Below are 16,612 nucleotides of genomic sequence, written 5' to 3'. Positions count from 1 at the left end.
GTAGTAAAATCAGAGTATTTTAGTACAAGAGAGAGCCTGTGTTACTTTTCAAGACTGAAGGTAAGGTGGAAGTTCTGCTTTTACGTGGAACTAAACTGAAAACAAAAAAATGACACTTACCATTAATCCTGCAGGTCCCTTGATGGCGCAGGTTCTTCCTGCGATCCAGTCCCACGTTCCTCTTCATTCCGGCGCTGCTATCAAGACTGAAAGGGGAGGTGCTGCACTTTTTTTTTTTTTTTTTTTAAATAAAAAATTATTTATTTTTTTCCTTTACATATGAGGGTTGTCCACCCTTTTATGTTAAGTGAAAATGTTGAGTTTAGGTCCAATTTAAATGCTTTATGGCACTGAAATCCAGCTTAAACCTGGAATCTTACAGATGGCTATGGTGTATACTGTTCTGAGTATTTGCTAAATAAGCATTGTACACTAAACACATAATTTCTAAAAACAATATATTTTACTTTTCACTTTAGTTCACCCTTTCTTAACATTTTTATTCTTGAGGAAACCTTAAAATAATTTTCAGGCCTTATGGAACTTCTGCTAAGACCAATTTTTGGAGGGATAGTGGGGGAAAAAGTATTTTTTTGGCAGCCAGTGCAAACAATGTCCCCTTTACAGTTGTGGCTGGAATACCAGCTTTGTTTAGCACTCTCCCTAGGCAGAATTTGTTGGGCAGACCACCCAGCAATATACACTTTCTGCCTGGCTAGCTGGCTGTCATCACATTGTGCAGAGAGAGCCTGTCAGCGCTGGTTAAAGGATTGGGACAATTGATACATTGTATATTTTGCTTAATATGTATCTTTCCCTCTCCAGAACTTTTATCATTACTTTTGTTATAGTAAAAGTTTGGTACAGGGATCGCATTACCTATTTGTTTCCCACTGCAGAGCCCTGAGTGTAGGTTTGCTCTATAGGGGCAGGTTTGGATCTGTAGTGATAGCCAGCAATGCTGTGCAGCTTTTACTTGTTTGCAGCTTGGCCAACACTTAAAGACCACTTTTTGCAGATTAAATAGTGGGTGGTGGTGAGCAGTTCTGAACCTTTCACTGCCACCCACATTCATTCCTCACACCGTTTATAGACAATAAAAACATCATTGGAGCCACACAACTGGCTCTGCCAAGTGGTGTTGGCTCCGGAACTATGCTGGTTTCTAAAATGGGAGGTCAATAAGCCACAGTTTAAGAAACCTCCAACGCTAGGGCTCCACAAAACTCTGGGGGAGAATGATCTCATTGCAAATGAGGTTATTAATTATTATCCAGTATTATTATAGTGCTGACTTATTATGTAGCACTTTACAAAGTCATGTCATGAGAATAGTTTATAAGGTTGTATGCTGGTTTTTGTATTCAGAACTGGGATTGGTCAGTAAAGCCATCTAAAGTACTCGGTGATTCTTTTCAGTCAATCCTCCAAATTGTAATAAATTGTGAGATGTCTGTATGTGGAAAAGCAGTGTACAGACGCATTAGGAACATGAAAGTGTAGAGGATAAGGCTTTTTTTTCTTCAGTGCGGTACTTAGGAAAAAGCATTAATAAGTCAAGTGTCTCCTATCAGTTCTAGTGCTTTTCTACTTGTTTTCTTATCCTGCTAAAAAGCCAATCAATCTTCATTCAGCTCTTAGCCATTCTGTAATTGGAAGTGTTCTCTCCATATACATTGTAGAAAGATTACACATGAAGGGTAAATGGATTATGGCTGGCACGCTTATATTTCTCTAATTATTTGGTGCAAACTTAGTAAATGGTATTTTACTGCCAAAGATGCCATATGGTGTTACACACTGTAGAAGTGCTCTATCAAGAACAAGTACATAATTGGTGGTAAAGTTGTTATTAAAACTGATGTCACCATCCTTTCAAGAATATTCCTGGTGAGTACAGGGCAGGCAAAATCTCTTGCAGTGTCCTGGGGTGTCTGGAGATTGCTTGCTCTGTATTCATTAGGATTCTTCCCTGAAGAACAGTGACATCACATTCAGCATCCATCATAAAAGACAACTGTAAGGTAAGCAAATCTCTAACTTTTATTACATTTATTATACTTTTATTGCATTTTATTCCTATTTATAGTAGGAAGGGGGTCCAAACAGTGGAAGTGGGACTTAAATTGAAGTTGAAGGTTTACTTTATAAAACATAAGGCCACTGTTACCCTCAAATTTGCAATTTCCCACCTCCTCTGAACATCTTAACACCTTAACACCTTTTTCCTGATGTCTTTGGGTTAGACTCATAATTAGGTTGATTTATTAAAGGAATTTTGGCTGCTCATATAGCAAATTGAATTATCACCTTGCTAGTAAAGTTTCACTTACCTGAATGGGGTAAAGCTCTTCTTACTTCAACCATCTAATCATGCAAACGAAAATCTGAATTACTGAATATTAATAATAAGTAATGGTACCATCTATGTGATCACCACATTCACTAAGCTAAGTGAATTATCCATTGCAAGGTAATAATTGACCCTGGTATGTGAACAGCCTAAGCTCCTTGAGATAATGAACCCCAATGTCTCAGCACATCTTTTTTCTTAGAGGTAGGTGAATCGAATATGTTAAAGACCATGGTGCCATGTAATGACGTGGATCCACTCTTTACTCATTCTCCTTTGAGTCAGAAATAAAGCGTAGTGCCATAGTGGAACCATTTTGTTGCAGTCTTGACGGAAATGGATGAATGATGTTCAACCCAGAAGATAACCATTGCTGGTCAATCTGCAAGGAACAACATATAAAGATAGAGTGACCAATGCAGCTGGAACAGACTTTTAATTGTCTTCATGTGCAGGGGACCTTTGGTATTAATTGTCCTTTAAAGCATATGTCAAGTCTAACATATTGTATTCTTAGTAAATCATTGGAATATATTTTCCCAAGTGTTATTCATTTAATTAATTCTGCTGTACCCATGGTGGCCTCAGGCAGTCCTCCACAGTATACCCTCATAGGAATTAAGGGGACTGTGGTTCAAGAGAACCAGGTAAGGTCTTTTTCAGGAACAAGACTGCACAGTGAACATTTCTGGCACCCAGCATTTGCCCTAATTCAGCTTGCCTTCTTTTTGCAGGGAACTATCTTTGGCAACCAGCTGCCTGTAGTTTAAAGTGTCCTGCAATAAATGGATAGCAGAGGTGACAATTTTACTACATATCTGACACAGGACATCACAATGTCCAGTGTCAGCCAGAAAATGCTACAGAAATCTATTATTATTTTTTTTAGGGGGGAGGGGGGTTATGATAACTCCCAAAAAATAAAAATTATTGTAATATGATGAAAAATTGTTTGACTGTGTTGTGTGCCAATATAGCAGATACTAAAGGGATTAAAGCAAGATACATATCTAGAAGATAAATTTAATAAAAGCAAGTTATTATTAATGACATTTTTGCAGAGAAATGTCTTTTGCCGGGTAAGCCATAAACTAAGATTCTTACACAACTCCTGGGCCAACTGCTGGTGAAATCTAGTATTTCAGAGCAATTTAAAATGCAACAGATCCATGCATGAACGACTGTATTTCATTATCTGCACTAGTATACTTAGGGCACTGTACATTCCTCTTAGAAAATACTGTGAAGGTGGATAATAAATGTTACAAATGTTATAGCATTTTCTTAGCAATCCCCTATAATACTCTACCTAACCCAAATAATCCATTGAACCTTGCAAGAAGCAAAATGACTGCAGTGCAGTGGAGCATTGTGATTTGCAAAGTGCTGCATTCAGTATTGGCCAATCCAATTCCACCTTTATCACTTCAAAAGAGAACAGTGAAAGCTGACTGCAGTTTTTTCTTTTTACGGGTACGGTACTCTGCAGATTGTCCTTCAACTTAATAAATAAGCTCATTAGTCGTACCTATAGGGTTTGCTGGAGAGAAACCTGTGTGCTTGTCATGTAAATCCTATCCCCAGAGGTTTTAAAATCCGCATTTCAGCAGCGTCTTATCAAGTAATTACATTACAAATTCAGATTGCTCGCAGAGTGATCAATTTATAATTATCAAATGACATGGAATTCAAAGACACAAATTTACACAGCTTTATTAAATGGCTTTATAGGTCATTTCTAGTTTCCAGTGCTGATTTTGCAGTTGTAGGATTCTTAGGATTCTGACTGTGCTGTCAAAGTAAGCGACTAGTTTGATTTTTTAAACAGAAAATATGTTTAGAAACTGTAATTTAGTGTTGGATAAGTCTTTTACATGCATTGGTCAACCTCAAATTGACCCTCAATCTGAAATGGAACATTAAAATCAAAATTATTCCTTTTTTGTTTTTGTGCATCATGCATAAAGTAAAAAGTAGGAGGACACAATTTCTTTTATTAAATATAATTAAATTAAAACATTTTTGATGTTTTGATTAAATTATATTTATCTAATTATTTTTTGCAGCAAAGCAGGTGTTGAATATGTGATGCTTTGACTGTAACCCAAAATTCCATTTATTTATAGTAGTTACATAGTCAGGTTGAAAAAAGTTTATCAAGTATAACCACATAATTGATTAAAGCATGGTATATATATATATATATATATATATATATATATATGAAATTGGGCTATACTACATTTTTAGGAAAAAATAATGCACTGCAAAATTTAAAGATATTCAGGAGAGAATGATATAGTAATAAATGATGAAAAAGGCAAAAAGGGTATCTTGCTAACTAGGCTACTTTTCAACAAGTTGCTGCTTTCCCCTATTTGTATATGCAGCATTATAAACTCCAACCTTTTTTAAAATGTATTTTAATATGATTGCAGTAGCTGCATTGTATATTTTATGTCTGTCTGAAGTTCAGTTTCAGGCATTGGAAATTACCAGGTGCCACGCCAATTTCAGTAAAGTTTTCTTCTTGTGTAATCTGGGACCCCTTAAATTCTGTGCGGCCTTGGCAGTGGATAGCAGTCCTGCATTTGTAGCACTTGGTCTCAGGTTTAAATTTTGGCTAGGATACTAAATGCAAGGGTTTGTATGTTCTCTCTGTGTTTGCATGGGTTTCCTCTAGGAAACATTTCAAAAACCTGCAGTTAGGTTAACTGGCTTTCCCTCAACAAAATTGGCCTTAGATTGTGTAAAATGGCATACGATAATGGTGGGGTCATTGGATTGTGAGCCTCTTTGCAGGACAGTTAGTGACATGACTATGGACTTTGTAAATTCGTGTGTTGGTTCTATTTAAATAACAGTTATTCATTCCAATCAGACATTGAAAACCAATTATTAATAATTGATATGATTACCTGAAAATTGAATTAAGACATTTTCAGGATTAGGGGAAATTTTAAGGATTGGGAGATCCAAAAACGTGGTTACTGATCCCACTCATATTTTCCTCCGGTAGATTGTAGGGCCTTTTGGCCAAACTGGTCCAAAATGTGGTATTATCTCAAATCCATACACCATTAAAATCAATGGGTGAAACAATTCTGTTACACGCTGAGCTTGATTTATTAAGGCTCTCCAAGGCTGGAGAGGATACACTTTAATCAGTGAAGCTAGGTGATCCAGAAAACCTGGAATTGATCTGGTCCAGGATTCAAAACATTTGCTGGCAAATAGCAAATTACTTTGAAGAAATATATTCCAGGTTTGCTGGATCACCCAGCTTCACTGATGAAAGTGTATCCTCTCCTGCCTTGGAGAGCTTTATTATATCAGGCCTACTCTGTACCAAAATTAAAGAATAATTAAAGACCATCAAATGTAATATTGTATTGAGCTAAAAAGTAAGGGACTGCAGCAGGTGCTGACCCCTGTTAAACTTTTGAGATCATGGCCAGGAAGAACAAAGGTCCCACAATGATAGCGTCATCACTGAGTCAGCTTCTTATCTGCCAGAACAGTGAATGAACATAATGCCAGTACCGTGATGTCCTTAAGAAATCATTATTACCTGTAGGTGTTACACACTTCATTGCATGAATGCCCTTAAAAAATAATTGAATAAAAAATGCCTTACAAAATATTCCTGACACGAGGTCCAGTTTAAGGCTAAACCAACTCCAGCCACTATGAATCTGTTTGGCCCATTGTATTAAAGGTTAGAAATCATAGAAACAGTTTAAGGAAAGGTCTACACTTTGTGCAAATACCCTTTCAGAAATAATGAAAGCAGTGAACAGGCACGGCATTCTATAAATGAGGTCTGTGGAAAGTGTAAGGAAATGTCAGTCAAGGAAAAATTGGAAATCATTGATGCATAGAGGATTTTTTTAAAGTAATTACAAAAGAAGTTGAAGGTTACTTTGTGCTTATAGCACACAATGTAATGAAAAAATAAACTTCTACTTATTATTATAGTGGAAATATCAATTTGGGTGGTGAATATAATGAATGCATGGTATGGGTCTGAATCTTAAAATGATCTCCCCCTGTTAAAATTCATAGTTTAAACTTGTATTTTATGACATGGGGGTCAGCTTCATTTATGTATTTTGCTACAGAATGATCTAAGTCCAAATTGTATTTGTTGTTGTATAGCTTGGGCACATTATTCCTTCTCAGTATAGCCTTTTCTGAAAATGTCCAATATGCAACCATTTTCAGCACATATTTTATGCTCCTAGAAATGTGAAGTATTAAATGGTTCTGACCAAATGCGTTACAAGCCAGTCCCTTAATTGAAAACAGAAGTAAAAAGATGAGGATTTAGGATTCATATGCTTGAGGTAATGGGACTTTTTCTGGTGGCTTTACCAACATTTTAAATAAACATATAATAAAAGATCAATACTTTTTAATAACATACAATTGATCCCCCTAAAAACACTTCAAAAAAGACCAAAAACAACCTCTATGTAAGAGTCAAAAGAGATCTTTTGTAATGATAACAGAAAATAGTAAGGGGTCAGAGTTCGACGCGTTTCGCAGTAATAACTGCTTCATCAGGATTTATTGTATACTTCAAAACTAATACATCATAGATCCATCAATCCATGTGATCATTCATTAGAGGCAACACAATACAAGTTTGTGACCTATACTTTTTATATAATATATCTATCACCAATAAAATAAAAATTGGCAGGGGAGATGGGTGAAGATGCCAGGCATCAATTATGTATCCTAGTGAGACATATAGAGAAAACCATATTTAATAGCAAGGTGGTCATTATTCCAAAATACACTAATATTAATAAACATCAGTTAAAATATACATTATTAGGGCAGCTATACTCACAATCCATTATGGAACACATTCCATCATGGGAAGAATTAAATATCAGGTTAACAGCTTATGATATGATTAAATTTGTTGAAGACACGTAAATCCAGCAGCTAAAAAGGAATTCCTGCTAAGTCCCAAAATTGTAGGACATATGAGTGTACTCAGCCAACCTAACCTTAATACCTTTTCTTTTTATTATACTTTTTTCATGTGTTGAAGGTCCATTAAAATTAATAGGACCACTCTAGCTTCTAGGCAAATGCACACTAATGTGAATAAAAAATGTACATTGCTACATGAATGTAAAATGATTCAGATTGTCAATTAATCAAAGGAAAAAGGAAAAACCACCAGTCTACAGAATCCTTTATGGACGCTTTTATTCTTTACATTGTAGGAAATTGTAGGAAATTTAGACACGTGAACAGGGAATATATAAACTTAAGTTTGAAGGTCTTCAAATCTCAACACAACTGGCAAGTCACATTCCTATGGGCAGTCTTTGGGTATTTAGGTGTAGGATCCCCATGCAGTAGTTATCAGTACCAGTAGTTAACAGAGTCATTGACCCATGGTTCTGATAACTATTGCTGTTACGGGTATTTGCCTCTCCTGCTGGTGGTGCTCAATACCTGGTTATGATGAACTTCCACTGGCCACAGCAGATGGCCACATCCAGGAAGAACTTGTGCAAGCAGTTGGGAGGTCCCTATTTAAGAGTTTTCCCTTCCTTGAGTCCTTGCCAGATCCTCAGGGTTATTTGGCCTGCTACCTGCTGTTGTCTCTGGTTTTGATTCTGTTTCTTGTCCTAGGTCCTTGACCTATTGATCCTGACCTGACCCTATTTACCTTTGTGTATTAAGTTTGTTAGTTGTTTATGGGGGTGTTTGTTATTTTCTTGATTTTCACAGTTTTGTTCACATTAGTCAATATTAGTTCTTATTGGCACCATTCGTGAAATAAACTTGATTTCATCCATCAGTGATCTTGCATCAGTTACTGCCATTAGTGACCACCTGCCACACTGCTTGTGCAGTTCGTAACAATTACACAGAGATCCTACTGCTAAAATTCCCATGGATGGCCTATTAGAATCACCCAACAGCTATTGTCCCAACCCCTAATACTCAGAGCATAGACTTAAACATACATACAAAAGCATGTAGGCAGTGTTCTCCCTTGGGTGTGAAGTAGCCATAGGTGGGTGTTGGCCCCAACTTTTCAGTAACCACTCAAAGACACCCAGGTAGTTATTAACAACTGCCAGGTGGTGGCTAAAGGGGGCTGGGGAAAACACTGATGTAAGTATTTTATTTGTAAAATGTTACTTTGCTCAAACATAATCTAATTGCCTCTTTTTAATACCTAGGTGAAATGTAACCAACCTGGTTTAAGGTATAGCACAAGCTGCCAAGATGGTGTATGGAGAATTCTTCCACCGAAATAAAAGTGATGAGGAAGTGTTGAAGCTAAACGTTGGGGGCTTTAAGCAGTCAGTAGCCCAAAGAACTTTGTTAAGATTTCCTCACACAAGACTGGGGAAACTGCTCAATTGCCATTCAGAAGAAGCCATACTTGAACTCTGTGATGACTATAATGTCACCGACAAGGAATACTACTTTGACAGAAACCCTTCTCTATTTAGATACATCTTGAACTTTTATTACACCGGGAAACTTCACTTCATGGAAGAGCTTTGTGTGTTTTCATTTTGCCAAGAAATTGAATACTGGGGTATTAATGAACTTTTTATTGATTCATGCTGTAGTAACAAATATCAAGAAAAAAAAGAAATTATCTCAGAAAGGGACTGGGATCAGAAGAGCGATGTCATTAGCTTGGGTTCATCTTCTGACCAGTCCTCTGTTTTTGAGAAAGAACTGGAGATGTTTGATTCATTAAAGTTTGGAGACTTTCGTAGGAAAGTATGGATCCGTCTGGAAAATCCTGCTTATTCTCTATGTGCAAAGATTTTTGCCATTTTTTCATTAAGCATAGTCTTAATGTCAATAGTAGCCATGTGCATCCATAGCATGCCAGAATTTCAAAAGCTGGATAACAATGACCGAGAACTCGAAGACCCAGTCCTCGCAGTGGTGGAAATTATTTGCATTGTTTGGTTTACAACAGAACTTGCTCTCCGCCTCTCAGTAGCTCCTTCTCAGAAGAAGTTTTGGAAAAACCCCATGAATATCATTGATTTTGTCTCTATAATTCCTTTTTATGCCACCCTGGTTCTGGACAGCCAGGATGAAGAGAATGAGGGCATTGAGAACATGGGAAAGGTTGTCCAAATCCTGCGACTGATGAGGATTTTTCGAATTCTAAAACTTGCAAGGCACTCTGTTGGGTTGAGGTCTTTAGGAGCCACTTTAAGACACAGCTATCATGAAGTTGGGCTTCTACTTTTATTTTTGGCTGTTGGGATTTCAATTTTTTCAGTTCTAGTTTATTATCTGGAAAAAGACGATGAATTATCCCCTCTTCAGAGCATCCCTATTTGTTGGTGGTGGGCCACCATTAGTATGACTACAGTTGGTTATGGAGACACTCACCCTGTTACACTGTATGGAAAACTAGTCGGTAGTGTTTGCATTATTTGTGGGATACTAGTAGTTGCTCTTCCAATAACGATAATTTTTAACAAATTTTCTAAATATTATCAAAAGCAGAAAGCAATAGATGTAGATGGCTGTAATGACGATGAGCAAAAAGAAAAGTTTAATGACCTTCCTTATTTCAACATAAGAGATATATATGCAAGAAGGATGAATTCCTTCATTTCCAGTCTCTCGTCTGTTGGGATTATCGCAAGTAATGACTCCACAGATGCCTCTAGTATCCAAGAACTGGATGATGCTTATATCGCCACATTTAAATGACAATTGATGTCCTTTGCCTTGCTTGTTATGATTTATCATCATCACTAATTGCTACCTCTTCTTTTAAATTATGTTAAGTCCACCAAGAACTGATTATTCAGTGCTGATTGGAATATGGCCCATTACAAACCTAGTTTGATGAACGTTTACACTCCACAAATATGTACATTACTTTTGTATTTATGGACAGGCCACTTGTCACTAAATTCTGTATTTATGTCTGTCTAGAATTTTTTGGGACAGGGGATAATTCTGCTTTTTATAAAGCTGTTGTAGCGGAAAGACACAGGTTGCTTTACCATCACCTCCCCTTCGGCCACCTTGCCATTTCTGTACTCTCTACCACTTCATTCAGTGCTGGGCAAATACCCAATACGTCTGGGTATAAAGGAGCATGTGATCATTCCATGCTGAAGTGGTAAGCCATGGGTTTTCATATAGGAATCTTAGATAGGTCACATAGGTAGCCCAATGTAGGCTACAGATCTGGTGACCTCTTTACACAGGGCTTTTGTTTCACTTCTGTTGCCCGAACACAATGGCAGGAGAGAAAAAAGAAGGTGAGGCTATACAGATGTGGAGGTCCCTATAAGGGCAAAGCACAAGATCTCTTTAAAGAGTAACTGCACATTCGTAAAAATCATAAAACCTAAAAATATTAAGTCCACATTAGGAACTTGATGGGATGCAACACAAAAATTTTGTAAGCTTAACAATGTGTTCATTATCGTGCACAAAGGATGCAGCCTTTAGGGTGACTGTATAGCATATGTTGGCCATCATGTACTAGTGGATGCATAGGATCTACATCAGGCGAATGTTATAGCGAATTACAGTTTATCACGTGTTCCACTTGCCATGGCAGGATGTAACATTGTCCTGACAATGTTGAAGCTGAGCAGTAAAATTGAGGCTTCCCAGATATTTAGGCAGAATTAAACCCATGTTGATGGAGGTGAGCTTTTGCCATACTTAGCAAGAATGCAGAAGGTACTTTCAGCCTATGACACACACTTACCTTTTTCTGCAGCAATGACAGATCCAGGATCCTGTCACCACTGCATTCACCAATCTCATCTTCACTACTGAGTCGTCTGGCTCTGCCACAATCCTCTTTGGCCATTGGAAGCCACTAGTCATGTAACTCCTGCTCATTCTCAAGAGTTACATTGCCCTGGCATTTAATGTAGGTATTGGCATTGTTGGAATTGGAGCCAGGTTGTACACAGCCCTGCAGTGTAAGCAAAAAAACCAAAACAGATTGTGAGCCCAGCTGACAGACAGGAATATTGACTTTGTAAAGCTCTGAGTAAAATGTTGGTGCTATATAAATACAAATATTAGTAATAGAATGCTTCCAGGAGCTAGGGAAACAGTTTTTAGGGCAAAATGGAATTTGTATGCTTCTTGCCAAAAACCTCTACCTACTAAAGACCTTTTGTTTTTTTGGGTTTAGTTTCACTTAATGAGGTACCTGTGGCCTTCTTGATTTTGCCTGTCTGCAGTTACTATTCAAGCATATTACCAAAAAGACACTGAAAACTGTTCTTGAGGCAATGGGCCAGGGCCTCCTATAGGGGCAAAAAATGTAGTCTGCATATAATGTCAAAATTACTACTACTGTACTGTACTAGAATATGCTTAATTCCAATCCTGAAATGTCAGCTTTTGGTGGACTTTTATTTTATAGAGGATTGTCATTTTAAATAATGTATCGAATATGTTAAATTATAACATTTCTAATACTTTATTGGCTAAAATGGCTGTTTTGAAAGTTGCCTCCTTTTACGGAGTCTGGTCTATATTGCTATTTTTGGGACCCCCCCAATTCACCCTGCCTCAACTAATTTAGCATTTAAAAAAAAAATCAATTTATGATATTGCACAGTTTCTGTGGGGTGCTTTGATGGTTAGTAAGGCACTGCTATATGAGATGGCCCAGATCTGGCAAACACGGCAGCTGGTCGCTATTATCAAATCATTACATCCTGATTCTAGGAACCCTGGAAGACTAAAGGAAATCCTAGCTAATATTCATAAGTTAATCATTGCCACTGACTTATTTTATAGCTTGGGGAAATTAGCTTTTTGGAATTGCCTTATTCAGTTGTTCCTCGGTTAAAGAAAACTTGTCATGACATACAAAACATAGGCATAAAGGAACATGGACTAGTAAATACTAGAATGTACATTTGACCTTGAAGCCCCCCATATATTAACTTTGTGAAGGTTGGGACATAGGCAGCACTTTGCTTCAATAATCAGCGATGCGGTACCAGAGCCTCAGGGACCAGTTGAGAACCCAGGACATGAAATATGGGTTGGAAAATACATTTATATTTGTGCAGGCAGTTTAGAATTTGAACCCCCCCATCTGGAGATATCAACATTACCAGCCAGAAGGTACTACGTTCTACTGTCATACTTTAAAGTAACTTTAGTAAGTAAGAATCATGACAGGTTTGCTTTTATTTCAAATTTTTTATTTTTACTTGCTCAATCTAAATGTGAGTAAGATGTATTTTCATGATCAAGCACTTTATACCAGACTCCTATACAAGGATGCTTTACAAATAGAAATGTAGGACAACCACAGTATAATCTTGGATCAAACTAACTAACCAATATGATAATCCCTTAGCATTGTTTTGGTCCTCTTAGCACTTTTTTCTCAGGGTATGACTTGGCCATATATTTTAGTAATATGTATTGCTACTGGATTGTTATTGCAGAACATGCTTTATGTTTTGACAAACTAAATATTTTGCCTGTTCAATGTTTTATTTTTCTACATATATTTTCTATGGAAAGAGTAATTTGTTGAATAGCTAGGATATATGTTTGATTTGCACTTCAAGCCCTTTGCATCCATTTCTCATAAGTGTGCTGGGAATATGCAGATTTTGCCTCAGTACTGTTGGTGTAAAGAATGACTGTCTTAGGAATTCTTTTTTTACATTGCTGTCAGATTGAACTTTTTTTAAAAAAGTACAGAACTGGTTTTTCTTGGGTTATCTCTCCCTCTGGCTTCTACTTAACATGACTGAAATAAAATGTTTGATATATAGTGGGTATAAAGTGCACATACCTGTAGCAGCTTTCATTCACCTCTGATGTGGGCAAATGTCTGGTAGTATGAAGGAGCAAGGCTCCCTACATTTTTACATTGTTACTTTAACAGGATGTGTAGGGCAAGCTTTAACAATATCAAAAAGTATAGGAGCTGAGGGGGCAAATATAAGATACTTTAGATATGTTCACACATACCACCTGCCAGTGCCACCTAAGACAGAAATTTTCCTTTCACAATTTAACTGTAATGCTTGGAGACAGAAACATACTAGCTGCCATTGCCATGTTTTTTAAGGGTACAGTCTTCATGCCCGTCATATTGATTCTACCCTCACTACACGGTTACCTGCAACAAGCATGCACAGCAAATGTACTGCCCTAGTAGGACACACTGCAGATATCTCATAGTAGGGATATCTCTCTCTAGTAGGGATGAGCGAGAATGCATCTGGCATTCTCACAAAAATCTTCTCTAACTTCTGATGGTTCCGCAAAATTTCGGCAAACCGATTTTGCGAAACCATCGGAAGATCGAGGAAATTATAACAGGAGGATTCACAGGGGATTCACAGGATTCCCTGGGAATCCTCCTGTTTGTGATCCCCAGGTCACTAACCTCTAGTGCCAGGGATCGCACACTGTTTTCAATGAATGTGGCCACAGCCACAATATTTGAGAAGATCCCCAGCACTAGAGGTTAATTAACATCTAGTGCCGTGGATCGCAGTGGAACTGCAGATGAACTCTCAATGAAGTTTCTCTATTGAGAGTTCACCTGCAGTTCAGTTCCCACAGTCACCGGGCTGATAAGTACAGCCAGCACTGCATTCATTGATCAGCACAGCCCGCAATCTTTTTTTTTTTTTTAAATTCGAGCTTGATGGGCGAATTTACACCGGCCATTCTCGCTTACAATTTTGGTAAGCGAGAACGGCCGAGTTTGCCGCGAGATCGAGTTTTAAAAACTCGCTTGCTCATCCCTATTCTCTCGTTCTTTGACAAGTTCAGAACCAATTGGTATCTAGCAGAGTTCTTTTCCACTTGTTTCTGCTTCTTTTCCACTTTGTTTGTGCTCTACCTTCCTCCTGCATGGATAGTTGTTAAAAAGTTGAGATGCAGGATAGGCTGGAAGATAATTTATGGGAACCTCGAAGAAGTGCTAGGAGGAAATTCCTGGAGGCCAATATAAAAGTGATGGAAAGAAACGCTGGAGTCAAATTTACTCCATGGGCCTGTTTCTTAGGGGAGACTGCAGAAATAAACAACATTTTCAACTAGGACTATTAAATCACAAGTTACATCACATAAGGCTCTCAGTACCCCCGGGGACATTTAACAATATCTGTTTAACCTGCCAAAAGAACCATTACATAATCACTTCCTTGGATAAAATAATTACACAATGTACTTTGTAGTTAAATCATTCCATATATGTAACCCCTGTTGCTGCTAAGATGTTGGCACTGTTGATAGTCCTATTAGTTGAAAACCACACTTAGCTTCACCCACATGCCTTTAGTGTTACAGCACTTTATTTTAATTACAAGAACCTATAAAAATGATGTAAAAATCCTCTTCAGTTCCCCCCAACCCCCTCCAGACAGATTTATGCTTCCTGGGTCCTTTTGTCATAAAAATTGCATTGTTAAATTATATTTCTTTTAGGATAATTACCATTCCATGACATTCCAACCTACCTTTAAAATGCCAAGGGTGCACGCTGAAATTACTAATTTTTAAAAAAAAAAACTAATGTATTTAGATGGACTTTCTTCATTAACAGTGTTTCAGGAACATTGGAAGGCCACAATAAAGAATATGTACTAAAAATTAGCACCAAACCAATACAAGATAGGATATATTGCTTTTTTGGTCATTCTAGATGACTATATATATTAGATGAGCTGATGTCCTTACTGACAGCAAACGGTAAGGTAAGGAAGTTCCTCAGAACAACTGTTGCCACATTTAAAGAGAAGTATATCATATCAACTTTAAGACCTAAGCCAATGAAGGTATCAATAGAGAACTTCAAGTAGCTTTGAAAGACAGTTCCATTAAAAACATACAAAGCTCAAAAGGCTAGATATGAACTGTCGCTTGTTAGGAGCATGGGTAAACTGGCCCTTGGGATTGTCAAGTCTTTAGTGACATGGCACCACCTTCATTGGGTCTACAGAGCCTCCCATTATCTAGTAGTAAAGCACACATCAAATATTGGTGATAGGAAACCAGTGGGTAGTTCTTTTGTAAAGCAGAAGAGGGTATAGCTCCTTTAAGGATAGTCTTTAATTGTCCATTGTCAATGGACTGGGAATATATCAGGATGTATACACTATGGTCTTATCTTCATTTACTGAATGTTACGAACTACCAACCTATTGGACCATTTCTTGTCTGTTCTTAATCAGGAATTTGTTAACATATTGTGAACAAATATTAAGGACGATTTTGTCTTAGCATGTGCAGTATGCATTGTAGAACAGCAGCAATTGTAAATGCGGGGCAGCATGTGTTACATGAAACTGAGGAATCTAATAAAAATTTCAGTAAGAAATTTTAGATCTGCATCTGCATCAATGTGTTATTATGTGACTTTTATCTGACCTGTGAACATTCCTTTTGAAAGAAATGTAGGTATCAAGTTAATATGTAAGCGACTCTAATTTTAGCATGTCATCCTGTTGTATTTGTGCCCATGTTCATAACATAATTCTAATAGCACAGACTACAACCAGCATTTTAAAAGGTGATTTATTATCTGGGTTCAGAGCAGCTATTATGATGCATAGAAGAAGTTGCTGCCAGGTTTTCATTGGTGTTTTGTTTCCAAATAATGTTTTTTTGATTCCTGACATCATTTTTGAGCTCTGTACTGTTATAGACATTATTGGAACCTTTCTAGGCTGAATGAAACTTGGACCATAAAGAAGACAATCTAGAAGGATCGTTTTTGTGGAGGAAAAAAGGAGTCATCTCCCTCTGAAAATCCCAAACAGAAAACCAATTATGAAAATATCACATAAACCATGAAGCATTTTAACTAAGGTTAAAAATATAAAAAGGATAGGCTATGGCTCTTCTATGGTAAAATTTAGCTGCCAAAGTGCTGTTTATGAACAATACTCACCTCTCCTCACTCCTTTGCCAGCAGGGATATTTTCACATGGTCCTCTCAAGTGTTCTTAGACCATCTTAATTAGCCAGACTGGAATAACTCCCACACATGTCCACGGGCGTTCATTCATTCCTGGCAACCAGCTATGCCGAGATTGTTCCTGAAGCTCAATATACATCCTAGAAAAAAATGCAATCAGACAGGTAAGTTTGCTTCTTCTGCAAAGAGAACCCACCTGCTCACAGTTTTTTAAGGTAGGCAGATTAAATAGATATCATCTCAGTTTCCTAATGCTCTCCTTTAATCGATTTTCATGCTTGGAGTGGGTCTAGGTTACAACT

At 37.4% G+C, this 16,612-nt stretch overlaps 1 protein-coding gene across 1 annotated transcript in view; it reads left to right on the top strand.

Annotated features, from left to right (window-relative positions):
- Positions 1 to 15,695, top strand: part of KCNS3 (potassium voltage-gated channel modifier subfamily S member 3) — a 53,838-nt gene extending 38,143 nt beyond the window's left edge. The window contains exon 2 of the mRNA XM_072407503.1: positions 8,569 to 15,695. Within this exon, the coding sequence (XP_072263604.1) occupies positions 8,615 to 10,081 (1,467 nt within the window). The 5' untranslated portion in view covers positions 8,569 to 8,614 and the 3' untranslated portion in view covers positions 10,082 to 15,695. The remainder of the gene's footprint in view (positions 1 to 8,568) is intronic.
- The last annotated feature ends 917 nt before the right edge of the window (positions 15,696 to 16,612 follow it).

The sequence above is a fragment of the Pyxicephalus adspersus genome, chromosome 4 (genome assembly GCF_032062135.1).
Source record: "Pyxicephalus adspersus chromosome 4, UCB_Pads_2.0, whole genome shotgun sequence".
NCBI classification, from domain to species: Eukaryota; Metazoa; Chordata; class Amphibia; order Anura; family Pyxicephalidae; genus Pyxicephalus; species Pyxicephalus adspersus.
This window is presented reverse-complemented; position numbering and strand designations above follow the sequence as displayed.